Here is a 21,683-nt window from a genome sequence, read left to right as displayed (position 1 = left end):
GAGAGGGGTGAGGGAAAAAGAAAAAAAAATCTCAAACTTGATGAGCATTTCAGGTGACTTGGGGATTCAAGAGTACGGCCAGAGTTCTGATTTGGGGGGACTCTCAACAAACCAGGTCCAGCCATTTGCCCCTCCCCACCAAATCAAATAGAACAACTAACAGTGAAGAAAGGAATGTATTCAATACAGCTGGGGGGGGGGGGCGGCGCAAGTGTGCTCAGTTCCACTGGTAAGGGACAGATAGCACACTACGTTCTCGTAAGAGCCCACTAGTATTTCATATTGTAAACAAGAATCTTCAAGTACTCACTGAGAACTGTTTATTTGTTTTGAGTTAATCTTTAACCTCAATGTAATCGATGTAATACTAGTGGCGACTTGATAGCAGAGGGATGGCAGTGACCTTGGTGTACCTGACACCTCCCCTCTGGATCTGGTTGATAAGTACCTCGGGTCTGGTTCTGTGTGTTCCTGGAGAAGTCTAACGGGATGGGTAAAGTCCCTTAGTCATTAGAGGGCTACTTCTGCATAGTAGGACCAGCCTTGGTCTTTCATAGGTCAATGTGACCATTAGTTTTTATTACACATAGATGTTCTTTTTGAATGGCTACTCTTGGAATCTTGAGGGGGTAAAAAGCTCTCCGACACTTTATTTTTAAGACAAGGTTTAATGCACCCTAGGCTGGTTTCAAACCTATGTAGCTGAGGTTGGTTGACCTTGAGCTTCCTTCCGGTTCTCCTGCTGACACTTCCCCAGCGCCAGGATTACAGGTGCTCACCCTCATGTCCAATTTTCCCAGCACTAGGGATCAACCCGAGGGCTTGGTACATTCCAGGAAAGCATTTTGCTAACTGAGCTTTGATCTTTTTTATTTTTTGACATCTTCCTGATATGCAGGCTAGGCTAGACTGAACTCACAAATTCTTCTGCCTCAGCCTCCCTGGTGCCGAGACCTCAGAGAGTCTTTTCTCTGAATGTGTTTTGTCACTAACATATCTTAAGAGATAAAGGTAATCTTATTAGTCATCAATGAGGAAAAAGGTTACACAAATATAGGACTTAGAGACCTTGTAGTACCAGTTTTTAGGCATATGCATCTTAACTGAAAACTTGGAAAACTGCTCAGGAGTCTGACCCAAAGTTTAAAGGAGACAGATACGAAATCAGGAGGCGCGCTTGCCAAGCTTTGAGCCTGCTGTTAGCTACCCACGCAAGCCAAGTTAGGAGTCAGAGCTTTTAGCAATGGCAGCCTCTGTCCCAGTCGCCGAAGCACCCTTAGACCAGAGTCTTCCGCACCTGCGTGCTTCCGAAGCGTGGGAACGCGCGCGAGCTGCGCCCTCTGGCGGCGGCGCGCTGGACTGTGCGCGCGCGGGAGCGGAGGCGCGGGGCCTCTCAGGATGGCGGGCGGCTCGCCGCGCTTCCTGAAGGCGCTGCCTGCCGAGCACGGGCCGGAGCCTGTGAGGACGCGGGTGCAGGAACAGGACTTACAGCAGTGGGGCTTGACTGGTGAGCCGGCCGGGGAGGCCCGAGGGCGGGCGGGAGCCGGGATGGCGCGCGGCAGCGCAGGCCTACGCAGGGACAGCCGGGGAGCCAGCAGCTTCCCGGCCGATCTAGCTCCTCCCAGGCACCGTCTTTTCCCCCTGCCGACTGGGCATGCGCACTCACTTGTTGAGGCTCCCTAGTGAACTTTCCAAACTGCGCTGGAAGCGTTGCCCGGCTAAGTTTGTCGTGTCCTTTACCTCTTGTGCTTTCGTGTTGAGCCCACTTGCCACTACGAGTCCCACGTGAGGGGATCCCACATGTGTGGACTCCAGGTGTGTAGGCTCCAGATGTGGAGACCTCAGGTTTGTAGGTTCCAGATGTGGAGATCCCAGGCTTGCAGACCTCAGTATGGACCTGGAGCCACCGCATCCCGTGGCGTTCTCTCTATTCAACACCCCTAGACTCGTTTCTTTATGTGTCTGCTGGGAATGTAGTGCTGGTTTAACGGAAAGTCATAATGGTTCACCAGTTGTCACCACGTGGTCGTTATTTATTGCTGTCGAGAGCGTACTGTGGGGTATGGGGAGCAGAGAAGCAAAATAAGCACCAGCCCTAGGACTCAGCTTCTTAACTAACGGATAAATGCTTTTGAAAGTATAAGGAAGCACTTGACTAACACGTGCCAAGTACCACCAAAAGATGAGGGTTTGGAAAGGCAACAAAATGTGCATTTTTGCCAGGCAGTGGCGCACGCCTTTAACCCAGCACTTGGGAGGCAGTGGCAAGTGGATTTCTTGAGTTCAAGGCCAGCATGCTCTACAGAACTAGTTCCAGGACAACCAGGGCTATGTAATAGAGAGACTCTTATTTTTTTTTTAAAGATTTATTTATTTATTTTATATATATAAAGTACGCTGTAGCTGTCTTTAGACACACCAGAAGAGGGCGTCAGATCCCATTACAAATGATGGTAAGCCATCATGTGGTTTCTGGGAGTTGAACTCAAGACCTTTGGAAAAGCAGTCAGTGCTCTTAATCACCCAGCCATCTCTCCAGCCCTGAGACTTTATCTTTATAAACAAACAAAAAAAAAGTTTTGTCAGCTTAGAGGAGGGACAGATGACGATTAGGTTGAAGAGAAAGACAAGCAGTTCATATCAATATTTTCCTTTTATATTCAACTTTAGAATTTTACTTTTGAGATTATAGTTATACCTTCTCTTTACTTCCTCCAAACACTCTCATAAACCCTTCCCTTCTCTCCTTCAAATCCATGGCCCCTCCCCCCACTTAATCGTTATCATATGCATACACCTATATATATATAAATATTCCTAAGTATAACTTGTTCAGTGTGTTTAATGTCACTTGTATGTATGCTTTCAGGACTGACCATTTGGCACTGGACACCAGTTGGTGTGCTCTTCCTTGGAGAAGATCCTCCTCCCCACACCCCACCCCCTGTTTTTGCTCTTAGCTTTTCTTAGTTGCCCACAGTTCTTTGTGTAGGATTGAGACCTCAAGGATTCCTGTCTGTTCATTTTGGCAGGCTCATTGGTATTATCCACATGTGTAGGCAGTCATGTTGGTGAGAGTGTACACAAAGTGTCTGGTGTCACTTGGAGACACAGTTTCACAGCAAAGTCTCTGATGTTGCTTTCTGTCCCCTCTTCCGCAATACCCTTTGAGCCTTAGGTGCGGAGGTGTTTTGTGGATGTATCCACTAGGGACTGGGTTCCTCAACCCTGCATTTTGATTGTTTCTGTTACTCTCCATCTATGGTAAAGAGTAGTTTCCTCCATGAGGGGTGAGGATTATCAGTGGCTGTGAGGGCAAGTGTTATTAGCAGATGGTTCGAGTTTATTTATGCTGGTTTAGTAAATCAGTGGATATGCCTTCTCTTCCAGTCACCAGTACTTCAGTAGCACTGAGTCGCTAGCTAGGTTTCCAGTATCAGGCATGGTCTCCTTCTTGTTGAGTAGGTCTTAACGCCCACTTAGAGAGCTCTTGATTACCACCAAGGCATTCATGCCACTACTGTATCCTTAGGGTTGGTGTGCCGTGTTGGTAGTCGACATGGTTCGTAGGTGTCATGATTGGGAAAGACTGTGAGTAGCTTCCCCCATTTGGACGCTTGCGTGGCGTGTTCTGGTACCATGAAAGCTAGCCCTAAGGAAGGCGGCGTGCAGGCCAGTTACAGCTCAGGGTTCTCTGGTTCCTGTTTCTCAAGTCCACAGTGTCTTCAGCAATAGGGCCTTTACCTTCCACCCCTGGGCATGCAACCAAGGTCAATAGCAGTGAACTGTGTATCGTGGGAATCTCCTGGGCAGCCCTGAGAGTAACTTACAGCTGCCCTTTCTGTTCACTAGAATAAATGCAGTATTCAGAGCTGCCAGTCTATTGAAAAACCTTCAGGCCTTTCTTTCCAGTATGTGCTCATGAGATAATTTATGCCTACAGAAAAAGAGATTTTAGCTTACAATCCTAACAACTCAAAAGAGGGCTTCTTGTGTCTTGTATTTGGGCTTTTATTGGGTGATCTTTGGCTCTGGGAGGGAGCATTGTCAGCCCAGATGAAAAGAATTTGTTAAAAGCTACATATGTATATTTATCCACGGATTTACATTATTATAGGCTCACATTTTATAGTTCATAGTGTGATTTTTTTTGTGGCCTTTTTAGATGTCCTACTGTTATCGTACCCTCCTTCTTCCTTCTGAGTGGTTAGCTAGGTTCCTAGTACAGGACAGGCTTGTTTTCCCTCTTGTTGAGCAGGTCTTTCCCTTCCCTCCCAGAAGGGCGCCCCTCCCCCCTTACCATTCTCCCTTTCTGTATCTGATTTAAATCTGGCTCTGTGGACTGGCCTTAGTGTATTAAGCATATCTTGATTGATGTTTGTCTGCTTACATGCTTGCCAGTGGCCTACTGATAACTTTAAAATATGCAGAAGGGCCAGGCGTGTGCAGATCAAATCCAGCCGCATGTAATGCCCCAGAAGGAGCTTCTATGTACAGGGACATTCTTGTTAAAATAAAGTGAGCAGACAAGAGGTTGCAGGTTTGAATGCATGAGATAGATATCAAATATAGATATTATCACCACCAAATATTTATTACAGTCATGAATTTAATATTTTAGATTTACTATTTTATGTGTGAGTGTTTTGCCTGCATGAATGTGTATGTACTACATGAGTGCTTGGTACCTATGGAGGTCAGAAGAGGGCACTGGGTTCTCTGGAACTGGAGTTACAGATAGTTGTGAGCTTCCACGTGGGTACTGGAAGTCTCGAGTCCCCTGCAAGAGCAACAAGTGTTCTTAACCCCAGAGCCAACTCTGCCACCCATAGCCGTGGATTTTTAAATCCTCATCATACTGCATCTGGAATACAGAGTGTAAAGTGTTCGTGTGCTTCTGTACGCTCAGCGACACGGGTGATTTCTTTCTTTCTTTCTTTCTTTTTTAAGATTGATTTATTTTATGTGAGTACACTGTAGCTGTCTTCAGATCTCATCACAGATGGTTGTGAGCCACCATGTGGTTGCTGGGAATTGAACTCGGGACCTCTTGGAAGAGCAGTCAGTGCTCTTAACGGCTGAGCCAGCTCTCCAGTCCCGACACTGGTAACTTCTAATTTGAGAAGTTAAAATATTTTTTTAATGATTTATCAGACTGTTTATTTGGTTAACACATAATGGTGGAAATTTGATTATGGATCTTTGGATCAAAAGGCACCTTAGGACTTTTTTGGCTTGTGTGTTTGCTTGTCCTGTCACTTTGGTTCTCTGCCTGAGAGCGAGAGACTAACCCAGACCCTAGAGTTTAGAAAACAGACTGTATTTCCCTGATCCCCGTGGTTCTGTTACAACTTGGCTGTACTAAAGGAAGCATGTAGTTTGGAGTGGGAGAGCCACAGACAGTTTGAAGTGGAGGTTGATGTGTATTTCCAGTTTTTCTCTTGGTTCTTACCTATGTGGGCTTTGGCTAGGATGTGGAGCATCTATGTTGGCATGAATTAAAGAGGAAGGTGATCAGTTTCTGGAGTTGACTGTGCAATGGCCTGAGTTATTTTATTTTTATTTATTTGTTTGTTTGTTTTTGTTTGATTTTATTTGTTTTGTTTTTCTGGCTTCCAGTTTGTGGAGGTAGACATGATGGGCCAGTTCTGCAGTATTGACTCACTATTCTACACGGACGCTAACCTTGAGGCCATTCCTCCAGTCTTCCCAACAACTTTACAGTGACCTAATTCTCTCTATTAAACTCTTTCTGTCTAAACTACTTAGGATAATTTCTGTCTCTACATTTGACTCTTAAATGTTAGTGTTATTATCTCTGTACTGATAAATTTATTCATTTTTAAAAATTAAACTTTTAGGGGCTGGAGAGACTGCCTACAGATAGAGCAGGTACACCATTGCAGAGGACCTCAGTTCTCCAAGCACAGTCAAGTGGCTTACCACTGCCTATTATTCCAGCTCCATGGCATCTGGTGTCCCCTTCTGGCCTCTGGGCATTTGCACTCATGTGCCCATAACCAGACCCAGCCACACAGCACACAAGTGATTCAAAATAAATCTTTTGGAAATAAGAAAACCAAACTTTTATAATATGGCAGTCGCAGATTCACATACAGTTGCAGGAAGTAATAGAGAGAGCTCTCTGTAGGCTCTATCCAGTTTCCCCCAGTGAAACCAACTTGCAAAATAAGATGTCAATTAGGAGTTGACATCTGTCTACACAGCCAAGATGGAGAACATTTCCACTGCTGTAAGCCCCTTCCATTGCCAGGTTAATTTACCAGCATGCACTGGGTCGAGTCTTCTCACCCTGAAACATCCCGTCCCCTGATCCATACTCCTGAATTCCTGTTGGCATCCTGGTTTTCTAAATGCCCAGCAGCAGCCAGCTCACAGGATACGAGGGCATCTGTAGCCTCCAGCTGTAGCTCTAGGCTCTTAACTACCCTCTTGCAAAACAGTTCTATAAACCACAAGGCCAGATTGATCACAGCAGTGACCCCATTTCTTGGCACCAATTTCCAGTGCCAAAATATCTGACGAAAGTACTTTAAGGAAGGAAGCATTTATTCAGACTTACGATGTGGAGAAAAACCCCATTGCAGGATGCTTGGCAGTTGGAGCAGGTCTCAGAGATGGCAGTAGGAGGAGGCGGCTAGTGGTATTGTGGCACAGTTGAGCTTGGGTGGAAGGCGGAGCCAGGCTGTAGCCCCAAAGTCTGCCCTCTAGGGCCTTCCTCCACTTCCTCCAGCTAAGCCCCACTCCCTAAAGCTTCCACCGCCTACCCAAGTTGTGTCTCTTGCTGGGGCCCAAGGGTTGACATAAGTGAGCCAGTGGAAGATGTTTCACATCCAAGCTCCGTGAAATACTCTTCGTGACGATGCACTGTTCCATGTTGATGCAGTGCTGTCTGTATTTCTCCTTAGCATGCATAGCCTGTGAGCTGCTTTAGTAAGCCTTGCTTCCAGGACTGAGTAGTAGGGAGGTGAGACTCTGTAGACTTTCCGTCAGGTGGATCAGGTGACAAAGACAAGGTGCTTTAGGAGTTTGAATGAGTGACAGATGGTGACCAAGCCTTCATAAAAGTAGCGGGCCAGATTGGGAGCGTGGGAGGTGAGGCTGTCATAAAACCTGAAGCTCCCTGGAACTTCTGCTTTTCGGACTGCTTCTGTTTTTTTATTTTTTCTAGGGATTCGTCTACGTTCTTACCAACTGGAGGGAGTCAATTGGCTAGTCCAGTGCTTCCATTGCCAGAATGGCTGCATCCTGGGAGATGAGATGGGCCTGGGGAAGACCTGCCAGGTGTGCTACTGTGGAATGAGCACCTCCACACAGCTCATGGTCATCTCTATGTGCTCACTGCAGCAGTGTGTTTCTTACTAGGGTGTAAAATACGTAAAGTAGCATGTTTTAGAGTTGGGTTTTCTAGTTTGAGCTTTTAAAATTGTACCATTGCCATGAAAGACCCCTGGGGGAGACCCCCACTCAAATCTCGGGAGGACGTACACCCAAGGAATCACGAGAGACCACATCTTGATGTAATTACAAGAGGTATATTTTAATTTCAGGATACCCTGGTTCGGCACCACACCTATCTCACGCAGGAGATAGTGGAGCCAACCACTAGGCTTGAAAGTTAGGGGTTTATATAGGGAAAAAGTCTGAGGGAACAAAGGGATCAGTGTAGTCATACATGATTGGCTAGTTCAAATATTAACTATTACGTGCAGAACAGAGTGGAAAATTCCTAAGTTTGTTGTTAATCTGAGTCAACAAAGCATCTGACTTTAAACCATATCTGAGAGGACCAGATGATCCATTACTTAGTGTCCGCCAGGCACGTCTTTGCAGGCCTAGGCCTTGGACATGTCCTCGTTTGCCTGGATGTTTTCCTCTATGTTTATAGTTTTATGTCTTCTTGACCTGCCAGCTCTTATGATATCTAACAACTTGTTTGCTCTTTCCCAGGCCTATGTGGCCAGTTTGTGATGGATTCTTAGGCCCATAACTTTTCTTCCTAGTCAGCACAGGTCTAAAGCTTTAATTTTTCCTTTCAGCCCTTGTTTGACCTTTTTTTTTTGGAGGGGGCATTGTTGTTGTTTTGTTTTTTTTTTAACATGTTTGGGAGAAGGCATGCTTTAATTAGAGCATCCAGTGACCCTGGTCCAGGGCTTTTCTCTATAAAAAATAATTTGCCTGTCTTAGCATCAAATTGATTATGACTTCCTTAGCAGTATTTCCTGTGGTATCTGCTTTCTGGGTCTCTCAGGATAGCTCATTGTGAATGTAGTGCCCTATGGTTTCTAAGTTCACGCCAGCTAACTAATGGCATTAAAGGAAGCAACGTAAAGCATAGAGACCTGAAGAGTCTGGTTGTTAGGACAATGTTAGGCCGGTAGAGTATTGATATTGACACTTCAGCTAGGATGGTGAGTTAATCACATGGGAGGGGAGGTCCTAATTTATAGAATATTAAAGTCAGGGTAGGCAGGATACACAAGCAAATGCCATGGTGATAGCATTTCACAGTCCTGACAGTCAGGGGTCTTATCAGTCCTTTGAGAAGTATGTGTCTGTCTGTCTTTGTGTGCGTGCACATGTTCAGTGGCTGTGAGGACTTCTTATTTTCCAGGAGGCAATGTGATCAGAACTGATTTTTTTTCTTCTGTTCCAGACTATCGCCTTCCTCATTTACTTGGTGGGGAGACTGAACGACGAAGGGCCGTTTCTGATTCTTTGTCCCTTGTCTGTTTTGAGCAACTGGAAAGAAGAGATGGAGAGGTAAGGAGTAACTTTTATTCTTTGCCTTGCTTAAGATAGCCTGGCTGGTGTAAAAATATGATAAAATAATAGTGTCATATACAGTTAGTGAGTTTATTCTAGAAAGGTCCGAATTGAAGCAAGGTAGGTAGACATTGGGGATCCAGGATAGGGGGATCCAGGTCTTATCACTTCAGTTTGGCAACCTAAAGGTCAATATTTATTTTTATGAAGTATATTTATTTCACTGAAGAAAGGCAGTCCTTTTCATATTGATGTAGGGAATGATTAACGTGAGGAAGGTTTCCTTTTAAAAGCCAATACAATGCCTTTAGACCAAACTCTAATGCCTAAACATTTACATCAGGGCCTTACTTGAGGCTTAGTCATGACCCTACACACGGTTTGGAGGCCCCAGCACTCTTTCTGGGTGCCAGGCCTCCTAGGGGGTCTGCACATTGCACCATCTCATGAAGTGTGGTTTGCTTGGTAACCCACACTGTTCCTGGGTCACGCTAACATTTGCCCTGTCCGCCTCTTTCCTTTGGCCCAGATTTGCTCCAGGTCTCTCCTGTGTGATGTACACAGGTGACAAGGAAGAGAGAGCCCGCCTTCAGCAGGACCTACGACAGGAGTCAGGTTTTCACGTGCTGCTGACGACCTATGAGGTAGCCATCTGCTTCTCTACAGGAACTCCTAACCTGGGCCAAAGATGTGGTTAAAACCCCTGCGATTCTGTTTAAACAGAGCGTACTTTAGGGGATCTGGAGGGAGGGAAGTAACCCTTCACCACTTTCTCAAACGGACTTTGTGACGGTAGAAGTGAAGGATCATGGGGCTTGTGTCGGTTAGTTTCCTTCTCTGTCATCCCTGCTGCTTCTTGGGGAGTGGTTTTCGGAGGCGGCACTTGAGCTGCCTCTTGTTGGATGAACAGAAGTGGCGAGGGAAAGGAGCTGAAGTTTGGTAACTGGAGCACGAGAATGGGGGACACTTAGTGTCTTAGTTAAAGTTTCTCTTGCTCTGAAGACAGCAATATCAAAGGCAACTCGGGGAGCGAATGGTTTATTTCATCTTATACTTAAAGTAATAGTCCATCACTGAGGGGAGTCAGGAAGTCAAGGCAGGAGCTGATGCAGAGGCTGTGGGGCAGTGCTGCTCAGTAGCTTGCTTCTTGTGGCTCGCTCAGCTTGCTTTCTTACAGAACCCAGGACCACCAGCCCACGGGCGGTCCCACCAACAGTGAGCTAGCCACCCCATATCAACCATCCATCAAGAAAACACTCCACAGACTTGGCCACGGGCCACTCTGCTGGGGGCAGTTTCTCAGCTAATGTTCTCTCCTTCCAGTGACCCTGGCGTGTGTGCAGTTGACTCAGAGCTAGCCAGCACACTTAGCTGCAGTCTCCTTGTTAGTTCTTGTTAGATGAGGACTGGGGCCCTTGTAAGCGAGCTCTTCCCCTTAGCCAGACTCCCTTTTGTTTGGGCTGAGAAAGGCGGCTCAGAGCTTTGTGTCTCACTAGGGAAGGGAAGGCAGACTGTTGTAATTGGAGAGAGTCCCTGAAACAGGAGAGTAGCTTGTCAGCCCTGGGATTTCGCAGCACCAGCCTTTTTATTTTCTTTTTTTAACTTGTCTTCCTTACTTTTTCAGATTTGCTTGAAAGACGCCTTATTTCTAAAATCGTGAGTAGGTTGTGCCGCCCCAGGAACTGTTGCATGATCTGTGAAAGTCACGTGTTCCCTTCAGACTGTGGAATTCTGCCCTCTCCTGAGTTTGTCTTACTTTGACGTCTTGATGGCTAACATAGATTTTATGGCTTCTGTTTAACATTTTCTTTTATTTAAGTGAGCATGGTATCTTTTCCATGAGGAGAATGTATGCTTTTCTCTGTTTTCCCTTTTGTCTATTTTAATCAAGTTTTACTTGGAGGGGAGTCCTAGGGATTGAAGCCAGGTCTTGGCCCATGCTAGGCAAGTGTGCTGCTCGTGAGTTCTCAGTGTTTTGTTTGTCTTCTAAGTGGTCGCTCTGCCTGCTGCCTGCTCTCCGCCACCATGTGTGTCTGGGTCTGTGTGCTTGCCTGTGTGTGTGAGTTGATTCTCTATCTCCCACTGTTTTGTGACAGAGTCTCTTCTTTCCGCCACTGTGCAGCACACTCCAGACTAGCTGACCCTGGAGTTTCTGTCTGATTCTCGTCTCTCTGTGTCCCATTTTGCCATAGGCATTCAGGAATCACAGATACACTACCACATCTGGCTTTTTGCTTGGGTTGCAGAGAGCCAACTTAGGCTACCAGGCTTGCACATCAAGAGCCTCCACCTGCTGGTCAGCTCCCTCATCCCTTGAATTGTCTGTCACTGGAAAGGAACTACAAGAATGTTCCGCAGTACCAGGAAAATAGTCAGAAAACAAGCCTACAAAAACAGTCCAGTTAGGAGTGAGAAATGTACGGAAGGACTAAAGAAGTGGTTCAGCGGTGAGCGTGCTTGCTGCCCTTTCAGCAGACCTGAAAGAGCACCCACAACCCACACCACTGGCTCACAGCTGCCTGTAACTTTAGTTCTAGGTACAGGGGAATCTGATGCTCCAGGCCTGTGCAGCCACCCGTACTCATGTGCATATACATGTAATTAAAAAATAGGCAATAAATGTGAAATCTTAAAGGACAGTAAACTAGGCAATAAATGTTGAGTATTAGACCTTGATAGGTGTCCCATGGTATGTATCACACAAACACACAAACATTCAAACACACAAGTCTCTGGAGGCCATACCTATTCTCTCACATGTATATCTCGCCCCTAGCCCCGTCTTAGTGTTTCTATGGCTGTGAACAGACACCATGACCATGGCAACTCTTACAAAAGAAAACATTTAATTGGGACTGGCGTATAGTTTCAGAGGTTCAGTCCATTATCAACGTGACAGGAAACATGGCAGTGTGCAGGCAGATTTGGTGCTGTAGGAGCCGAGAGTTCTATATCCTGATCTAAAGGCAGCAGAAGGAAACTGGATCCCACACGGAGTAGAGCTTGAGTATATGTATGACCTCACTTGCTCCAAGGCCACACCCACTCAAAAAAGGCCACACCTCCTAATAGTGCCACTCCCTGTGGCCAAGCATTCAAACACAAGAGTCTATGGGAGCCATACCCATTCAAACAACACACACACACACACACACTACAAATTTAAGAACTCATAAAACCCCTCTCAGGTAGGTTCTTCTACTTTAACAGATGAAAAAGATGAAGCTTAGGTAACCCACAGAGGCTAAGGTCCTAGTTTGGCTTCTGTTGCTGTGATAAGCACGTAATCAAAGGCAACATGGAAAGGGAAGGGCTTATTTCATCTTTCAGTTTACTGTTCATCATAGAGGGAAAACAAGGCAGGAGCTTGAAGCAGAGATACTGAAGGAGCTGTGCTTATGGCCTATTCTTCCTGACTTCCTCTCTTAGCTTTTTTACATAGCAGGCCTAGGGATGGCACCACCCACAGTGGGCTGGGCCTTCCTATATCAATTAGCAATTAAGAAGTGCATCACAGATGTGGCCACAGGCCAATCTAGTGGGGGCAATGGCTCAATTGAGGTTCTCCCTTCTTGGATGTGTCAAGTTGACAAACCAAGGTTAGCAGTTTTTGCAGCTAATGTTAATAAATGTTGAAGCAGGGCTTCAACGACAATGACAGCACTCGGCTGTCAACCCTCCTTTTACGTATGTAGCTGCACCAAGTGTCGCATTTCTCAGGAGAAGCTCTGTCTTTCTGTCTCAGATCATCTGCTCTAAGCACATTGATAGGAGGGTTTAAGAACATAATAAATGAGGGACGTTTATAATGCTGACTCCTACAACATAGATGTATTCTTTTATCACTAGCTAAGATTACTTTTCCTGATGCGGTGTTGTTCATACTGGAAACGGCAGGGAGCTGTGATGTCTGTACTACAGAGATGCATTGTGGACATGAGAGATGCACATGGCAGCAGCATTAGCAGCTTGGAATCTGGGATTACAGACTTACACAGTCGTTGAATCAAGAGAATTAGACTTTCCTGTACTGGGTGCTGGGATTCCCTGTACTCTCTTCTCTCCAGGAGCCTCTTGAGAGCGTCCTTTGATGGTCATTTGACTGTCTCTCTCTTCATGTGTCCACATTCCCCACTCTATATAGCCTTGTTTCATTTAATAAGCATTTTTGGATATTCACATGTATAAATAAAAAGGGAACTGGACCACTCATTTGTGGTGACACTGACCTGTGTGCAATGGTACACCTTCTCTCACGGCCACTGTCCAACCATGGAAACTCTCACACTTTATTGATCTTGAGTGCACCCTGCTCCTGGGCTCCTGGGCTCTTGCGCTCTCCCTGGGTCCCTAGTTCTTCCTCCGTCTGCAGACGATGAATGAGATAAAGGACACAGACCCCTGCGTTCCTTCTTCATCTGTCTTTCCATCCCCGTGTCTGTTTGTTTTGGGGATAGACTCTTCCTGTGCAGAAGCAAACCAAATCTGAGGATCTGAGCTCTATCCCAGAACCCACATGGGAAAGGAAAGAATCAACTCCTGTAAGTTATCCTCAGACCACACACACCGTGGCGCACATGTGCCATCCCCTGGATAAATACATCTAAAAATTTAAAATATAACCTCATATTCTATGATGCTTATATAAGCAAAACTAAGAGTCTTAATATGTTTTACGTTTTACCTTATGTTTGATTTTTTTTTTCAATTTTCAAGGACATACAATATTCACGTCTTGTTTGGTTGGTTTTTAACTTTTTTGTTTGGAGACTGTTTTGCATGTAGCCCTGGCTGGCCTTACTGTGTAGCCTAGGCTGGCCTTACTGTGTAGCCCAGGCTGGCCTTACAGTCGTGGTACCCTTGTTTGCCTCCCTCCCAAGTGCTAGGGTTACAGATGTGTTCCACCACAGCCAGCTAACATCTGTATTACAGTGACCATATATGCCTTTTCATATAGCCATGTGCTTTATCATGTGTAACATTTTGTTAATACGTATTTATTTTCAACTTTTGCAGTTTTAACAAATATATTCTAGGACATACTCATGAATATATATTTACCATATTTGGGGAAGACTGTAACAGATTTCCAGAAGTATTTGTCAAAATGGGCTTTTATAGCCAAAGTGTAGTAGTGATCTATGCCTGCGATCTCAGCACTTGGGAGGCTGAGGCAGGAGGATTGAAAATTTGAGGCCTGTTGGAGCTGTATAGTAAAACACATGCAGTATAGAAATATACACATGCATGTTGTATAGGTATGTGCTTTTTTGACTGGAACTTACTGATAAATTATTCTAGCTACGTACATACAGCAAATCATGCCTTGCAGTAGTCACTGAGGACCTCAGGGTCAATGGAGGAGGAGACGATAGGGCCATCTCTGTCGTGCCTGGTTCTGTTCAGGATTTATTTAAATCCCATTTTTTTGTCTTTTGTATCTCTGTAATGTTTCTTATGGGTTTGACTCTCAGGTCTGCTCTGGTGAGCCTGACCAAATCGCTTAACCTTTCTAAGACTTCATCTTCCGATTGGCCTCGTCCTGTCTGTTCATAGTGTTCTTTTGGACTAAACACACAGAGCCACATGTTCAGTAGCTTGCACTTGGTTATAAATGTTTCTTCTCCCTCTCTGGCTCTGGCTCCTTCCTTCCTGCCATCTTTTCTGTCTGTCTTGGGGGGAGGCTCCTTGCATGTACCCCCTCCTGCAGTAGCTGTCGTCCAGTCGGTAGGGAGTCGATTCGGAGGAGTTTCCAAGGCCAGGCTTGTGTTAGTCTTTCTAACAATAGTTGCAGTTGTGTAGCAATTGTGAGATGCATCTGAGTTGCACAAAGCTGAAAGTGACTTTTCCCTCACAGCTTCTCTTGGAGTGTTCTTGCTGTGGATGAAGCTCACAGATTGAAAAACCAGAGTTCCTTGCTGCACAGGACACTTTCAGAGGTAAATTCACAGGGTAGCCTGCTGCTGTTTAAGATAGTCTTTTAAAGAGTGGTTTTAGTTTTACAACAAAGTTGAGCAGCAGATGCAGAGACCCCTCCACACCCCTCTGTTCATGTCTTCCCTCATTACCAACATCCCTGGTCAGAGCAGTGAATTTGTTGCAAATGCTGGAACAGTTTTGAGATTATCACTCAGAACCTGTAGCTCACAGACTCACTTTTGATACTGTAGCTGCTGCTTGATTGGGAGAAATATATAATGGCGTCTACCCACCAGTACATCATGCATGGTGATGCCACTGCCCTGACAATACTCTGGGGCCCTGCTTCATCCTCCCTCCCTCTAACGAACCTTACCCAGGTACACGCCTGTCATTGCAGTGCTCCGGATGGTGCTGGAAGAGGACTGTGCAGTCAGGCTTTTGTAGAAAATAGTTAGACCTGAACAGTGGAGACTTAATTGAAACTCTTTCTTTCAGTTAGATTATGGCAGGGGTAAGTGATCATTTGGAGGTTGAGGGGCAGGGTGCAGACAGATACGTAATGTCTTTCCTTTTATCTCTTGTAAGGCAATGTTTGTTAAAATCTGGTTATCAAACATGACCCCACTCCAGGAAAGTGCATTGTACTTTTGGAAGCATTTTACCTCTCTTTGATCATCTTGGTTTCTTTGCAGAAATGACCTCACTATGAATCTGTTTACTTAGCAGGTACATTGGGCATATTGTGCCTCTTTCCCACTGTATCTGTTTCAAGAATTTAGTAGCCCACATGAAGACCAGATCCTTACCGTTGAGTATCAATCACCTTCGTCCTCTTCGGTCTTTGTTATAAAGTAGGATGCATTGCTCTCATCTTCTCTTGGCCTCTCACGCCCTTCTGGAAACACAGGGATGATTTCCCGGTGAAAAGTGGACTATCTTTCTCCTAGTTGAAAGGCTTGCTCATTCATGAGACTCCACGTTTTGGTGGTAATGAAGTTTGCTCCCATCCCATAATAAATCCCATCTAGAGAGGCATTTGAAAGAAAATCTTTGATCAGCATTCTGCAGTTACTGGCCTAGAAGTTGCAGTTTCGGATGTTTGAAAGCAGATACGTTCTGTGAAGATTGCTGCCCCCTCGTAGGGCATCCCCTAGCTCTCTGGTACCATTGCCTTCGTTTTAGGGACCCTCGGCAGTGTCTCTTTCCCAAGAGGTTTTCATGTTAGTCTGTGTGTGCTGCTTTAACACAGTACCACAGGCTGGGTCAGAATGAACAGACGATCATTTATCTCACAGTTCTGAAGGCTGGAAAGTCAGATCAAGGTATTGGGGACTTTGTACTATGTTCTCATATGGCAGAAGGGCAAGAGAGAGAAGAGAAAGCTAGCTTAATGATTCTTTTAAAAGGACCTTGATCCCATTCAAAAGGAGCTGCTATGGCCTAATTACCTCTTGGAGGGACACCTCCTAATACTGCCACGTTGTGCCATGAGCACAGTGAATGATAGCAGTTGTCATATTCTAGGTCTCTATCCTTGTAAGAGAATGCTTCGTAAACTCCATAAAACAGTTTGCTAATGTACAGTGAGAGGAGACGGGCACTGTAAGGGACTCAGGGCTTGTGGGTTTGACATGAGAAGATCAGTTCTGCTGTGGCTTCAGAACCTGTACTTGTTATCCATCAAGAAACTAAGGCTCAGAGGATGGTGTGAGAAAACTGCTGGGACATGTCAGCACTCCTTTTAAGTCCATTTAGGGGGATTTGGATTACAGATCATTGGATGATTGAAAAGAAAATATGTTTATTTAGGTGATATGTGGTGGCAATTGGGAGGCAGGTAGATCTCTGAGTTTGAGGCTAGCCTGGTCTACAGAGTGAGTTCCAGAACAGTCAGCATCACATAGTCAGACCCTTTCTTAAAAGAAAAGAAAAAAAAAGAGCAAAAGCCAAGCAAACAAAACCATTTATTTATTAGACTGAAAGGTGTGAAAGGGGATTCTATTTTTATATCTGTCTATTTTAATACTGTTTTCAGTTTGTTTACAAAAGTCAGAAATGATCTAAATGTGAAAGCAGAGTTAGTGCCAGAATTTATATGTCATACTTATAGTGCATTTACCAACCAAAGTTGCCATTATGTGGAAAAATACTTAATATTTAATAAGGAATGTGCTTACATACTGTTTTATACACAGACCTTGTGAAGTACTCTAAAGGCAGATTGTTTCTGATTTATATTTCCCAGCTGTAAGTGTTGATGCAAAAAAAGGACTCTTACTTTAAATCAAAATTTTTACGCATGTCCTAAGAAAAGCTAAATATCATGACTTGCAGTTACCTGTGTGAGCCTGTGTTTCTTAAATACACCATGTGAATTCTGGTTACTGTACTTAAAAAACAAAAACAAATGCAAACCTCAGTCTAGATAGTTGAAGTACTTTAAAAACATTGTCCAGTGAACAGAATGGGGTGGATGGGTAGATAGTGAATGAGCATTTCAGAAAGAACAAAAGGAGGTTGCTAAGACTTCTGTAGTAAGTTTTAGTTGGTCATGTCACTCACCTTTTCTTATTGCAAAAGCAATGTGTCCTCCTATGATCCTTCCTCCCCCCACCCCTGAGCCAAAATCTAGAAAGATAAGGAAAGGGTAAGACTCCATGACCCACTCACCATTAACACTTCAGTATGTCTTGTATGTGCGTGTGTGTACCTGTGAATATAGTGCCCACTATTTTGACATTTAAATATTAGACATATGGTACATGGCTTTTCTATCTTAGATTAATTTTGATAACTCCTATTATTTCAGCTCAGGGATCGACTGAACTTGATCCAGTATCTCTTGTTAATGTTTTTCTTTCTCTTTTTGAGCAAACAAACCAATCTACTGAGGAATGGTGAAAAAGAACTCCCAGGAGTGGGAGGTGTCCCAGGGGAGGACTACTCTAACATTACTGTTTCTCTTAACTTTTAATTTCATCACTAATTACTAGTATTTAATTGCCGATAAGGAATTTTTTATTTTTGGCTTTATCGTTTGTTCCTGACTATAGGGGAATGTCATGTGGCACAGTGTCTGGAAACATCCGGAAGTTTTGATATGCCATAAATTTTACAAAAAGCATCGTTTTAAAAGTATCGATCTTGCCTCTTGCCTGTAGTGGAGGGTCTGATGTGTTGCCTTTTTGCTTCTCCATCTCCACGTGCACATAAACACCTGTCTCACTTGTTTCAGTAAGCTTTCCCTAGGTAGGGTACAACCAGTAACTTAACTCTCTAAGATTGAGTAACAATAATGTATCCTGTACCCTGTAACATTTGTGCAGGAAGTGGTGTAACTTGTATCCTTACAACACAGTAGGACTATTTCCTTCTTCTTCTAGTTGAAACTGAGTCACTTCCTTCGTCAAGTAGAACACGCAGCCCGACCCCGAGCCTGCCCGTGTCATGTACCTTAGTCATTCCCACCAAGCCATGCTGCTCTTTGCTGGATAACCGGCCTTTCCTAACGTGTCGGGGGGTTAATTTTGTTGCTTTGTGTGTTTGAGTTCTCAGTGGTCTTCCGTCTCCTGCTTACCGGAACGCCCATCCAGAACAGCCTCCGGGAGCTCTACTCCCTCCTCTGTGTCGTGGAGCCTGATCTGTTCTGCAGAGAGCAGGTGGAAGATTTTGTTCAGCGTTACCAGGACATTGAGAAAGAGTCCAAATCAGGCAGGTCTCTCTCTTCCTAATCATCCCCAGGAGGGTTTGGCACAGAAGCTGCCGTCACGTCTAACAGTTGTAGATAGAAAAGAAGAGAGACAACCAGGGGACCCAGAAGGCAAAGGGCCACAAACAGAAGGCCGGTGCTATATGCCTCGCTGTCTTCATTTGTTGCTTATGCTTGACTCTCTGGGGCTCATTTAATTTGTTTTTGGAAGAGGTTGGAGGGTGCCTACCATAGGCCATATGGTCATTCAATGTCCTTTATTGCTGGTGTTTCTTTTTAACCATGCAGCAAACCCACAAGTTTGAGAGAGAATGGATGTGGAAGTGTGTGTTGGGATGTGGGGCATGCTTTATCCTTCATGCAGGTGGCAGCTTCCTCTTATACGTTTACCTCTCTGTCCCATAGAATTATCTGAATGTCCCCGTGATATTTATTACCCTAGGATGCTTATACACTACAATGATTTTGTATGTATTGGTTAAGTATGAGTTGGAGGGGCTTTTCCCAGCAGAAATCCTGGACTACAGGCTAAAGATTTCTCCTATGTAACTCCCATGCTTAGAGTTGCCACATAAGTTTTAGACATCCAGTCAAATATTACATGGCCATACTGTATTACCATACAATAAGTGTTGCCTCCTACTCTGTGGGATTCCAGTTTAACTGGTTACTTATCCCGTGTGTTTATTTTCTGTATCCGACCATCCTTACGTGTTGTGTGATTCTGATTTAGAATGACTTTTGAAGTTCAAGATACCCAGTGAGGGAACAAAGGGTTTGATGCCAAAAGAACAGATTTGAATGCTGACAACATTGGCAGTCAGCTCTGTGGCCTTGACTAAGGGTCTTGGCTCTTGGAGCTGTACCTAACTCTGATATTAGAATGGGCACCCACCTTTCTAAGCTGTAATGCTGATCAATAGGAATAGATGCAAAACACCCTCCAAATAGGAGAGCCTTCTAAACCCAGGATTATTAGTGAGAATAGAATTCTTAAGTGTTCCCAGTTCCTGAGTTAAGAGCTAATGACAGTTCAAGGGGCCAAGAGCTGTGGAGGAGGAAGTATAGATGGTCCTCCCCATGGGGTGTGGCTTGGGGTTTTTATGTTGTGGAACAGTGCACACTCAGTGGAGAATGTTTGCAAATTTTGACCTCCTCTCAACACCCAGCATTTGTACAGATTTATGAGGCACAGTGTTATGTGTTGATTCTTGGATACATTGGGTAGTGACCAGCCCAGGTAACTGGTGTATATCATCATTTCTTATGATGAATGCTTTCAAATGCTGTCTTCTGCCAGAGTACATTGTAAATGTACATGAAATTATCGAAGAAGAAAATCACTAAAGGTTTGCATAAAAATGCTTTCTTCCTACTACTTTGAGCTATATAAGGTATTGTTGTTATATATACTTAAGTGCTCAGTATCAGTAATTGTTAGGGAATGTAAATCAAAGCCACAGTGAGGACTGGAGATTGGGCTCAGTGGTTAAAATCACTGGCTGCTTTTCCAGAGGATCCAGGTTGGCTTCCCAGCACTCACACGAAGGCTCACAACATCTGTAAGCCTGGTTCCAGGGGATCTGACACCCTCATCTGACTTTTGTAGGTACAAAACAACACATAGTGCCTTTACATGCATGCAGGCAAACTGTTAATACACACAAAATACAAATAAATATTAAAATACAAAGAAAACTACAATGAACTACCATTTACCCCCACCCCCACAAAAAAAATCACAAATGCCAGTAAGGGCATGGAGAGTGATGGGGAAAATAAAAATTAGTGTCAGTACAGTCCTGAGGTGCCGCAGAGAGCTAAAACAACCCACAACTACCATCATAGAACAATCCACATCCTGTCCAAAGGGAACGAAATCATGCCCACACGCAGCACTCCCTAGAGTAGGCAAGCTAGAACTAAGCTAAGTGCCCACTACAGATGTTTAGATAAAGATCACAGAGCACAAATACCCACCAGGATACTGCTTAGCTGTAAAAGCCATCGAAGTTCTGTCTTTTCCTGGGGTAGTGACGTGGTAAGATTTTCTCCCATCAGGCTGGGCAGGTATCAGCACTCACAGCTTCCCAGTCAGCCATGAGAGAGAGGCTTCGTGCTGCATTCCCAGTCAGCCATGAGAGAGGCTTCATGGTACATTGCCAGAACTGCTGTAGTAGAGCTGCCAGTGAATTATATGAAATACTCAGCGTGTAAACTATATCCATCTGTCCGTTCGTCCATCCATCCATCCATCCATCCATCCATCCATCCATCTATCTATCTGTTCTCCCTCCCCCACCCTCTGTGTATGTGTGTGTATGTGTGTGTGTGTGTACACTGAGCACACGTGTGGAGATCAGAGGACAACTTGCGGACAACAGTCAGTGTTTTCTTTCTACCACGTGGATTCTGGGATCAAGCTGTGGTCATCACACTTGACAGCAAACACCTTTACCCATTGGCTGTCTTGCTGGCTCTCAGCACCGTATTTATTAATTTTATTTTGCCTAACAGAAGACTTTTTAAAACATTTTTAAGGTAGACTAGGGTAAGCCATGATGTTTAGTAGATTCAGAATATTAAATGCATTTTCAACTTAGGGTATTTGAAACTTGGGATGGATTTACAGGGTTGTAACTGCATTGTAAGTCCAAGAGTGCCTACAATATGAGAAATGACTGCCCTGACTCAGATAATTGCGGAATGCCTTGATTCTCCACTCTTATTTATTTGTCTTTTCTTACACAGCAAGTGAGCTGCACAGACTCTTGCAGCCGTTTCTCCTAAGGCGAGTGAAAGCTCAGGTAGCCACAGAGCTTCCCAAGAAGACAGAGGTGGTGATATACCATGGCATGTCAGCACTGCAGAAAAAGTACTACAAGGCCATCTTGATGAAAGACCTGGGTACGGGGCTGTGGCTGTCAGAGGCTGAGAGAGTGTGGCTTTCAAGCAGGAAGTACCCAGTAATCGGGCATCCTCCCTCTGTACAAGAAGTACAAGAAGGGGCCAGAGTCTTGTGTGGGATTCTCGGGTGGGCTGGGCTTACAGTGAGTGTGCCTGTGGTTCTTAGGAGTAGCTCAGGCTTGGTTAGAGTAGCTCAGGCTTGGTTAGAGTAGCTCAGGCTCGGTTGTTAGAGTAGCTCAGGCTTGGTTAGAGTAGCTCAGGCTTTGTTAGAGTAGCTCAGGCTTGGTTGGTAGAGTAGCTCAGGCTTGGTTAGAGTAGCTCAGGCTTGGTTGTTAGAGTAGCTCAGGCTTGGTTAGAG

General features: G+C 44.7%; 2 protein-coding genes across 2 annotated transcripts in view; one reads left to right on the top strand and one right to left on the bottom strand.

The window, feature by feature from the left end:
* Fmo5 (flavin containing dimethylaniline monoxygenase 5) overlaps positions 1 to 1,640 on the bottom strand; it is a 43,820-nt gene extending 42,180 nt beyond the window's left edge. Inside the window, exon 1 of the mRNA XM_031374935.1 lies at positions 1,490 to 1,640. The gene's annotated coding sequence lies outside the window, so the exon portion shown is untranslated. The remainder of the gene's footprint in view (positions 1 to 1,489) is intronic.
* Positions 1,345 to 21,683, top strand: part of Chd1l (chromodomain helicase DNA binding protein 1 like) — a 51,427-nt gene continuing 31,088 nt past the window's right edge. Inside the window, exons 1-8 of the mRNA XM_031374933.1 lie at positions 1,345 to 1,507; positions 7,193 to 7,305; positions 8,678 to 8,784; positions 9,317 to 9,431; positions 10,412 to 10,443; positions 14,645 to 14,726; positions 18,258 to 18,420; positions 21,170 to 21,325. Coding sequence (XP_031230793.1) covers positions 1,399 to 1,507; positions 7,193 to 7,305; positions 8,678 to 8,784; positions 9,317 to 9,431; positions 10,412 to 10,443; positions 14,645 to 14,726; positions 18,258 to 18,420; positions 21,170 to 21,325 — 877 coding nt within the window. The 5' untranslated portion in view covers positions 1,345 to 1,398. The remainder of the gene's footprint in view (positions 1,508 to 7,192; positions 7,306 to 8,677; positions 8,785 to 9,316; positions 9,432 to 10,411; positions 10,444 to 14,644; positions 14,727 to 18,257; positions 18,421 to 21,169; positions 21,326 to 21,683) is intronic.

The sequence above is a fragment of the Mastomys coucha genome, unplaced genomic scaffold, assembly GCF_008632895.1.
Source record: "Mastomys coucha isolate ucsf_1 unplaced genomic scaffold, UCSF_Mcou_1 pScaffold16, whole genome shotgun sequence".
NCBI lineage: Eukaryota > Metazoa > Chordata > Mammalia > Rodentia > Muridae > Mastomys > Mastomys coucha.
This window is presented reverse-complemented; position numbering and strand designations above follow the sequence as displayed.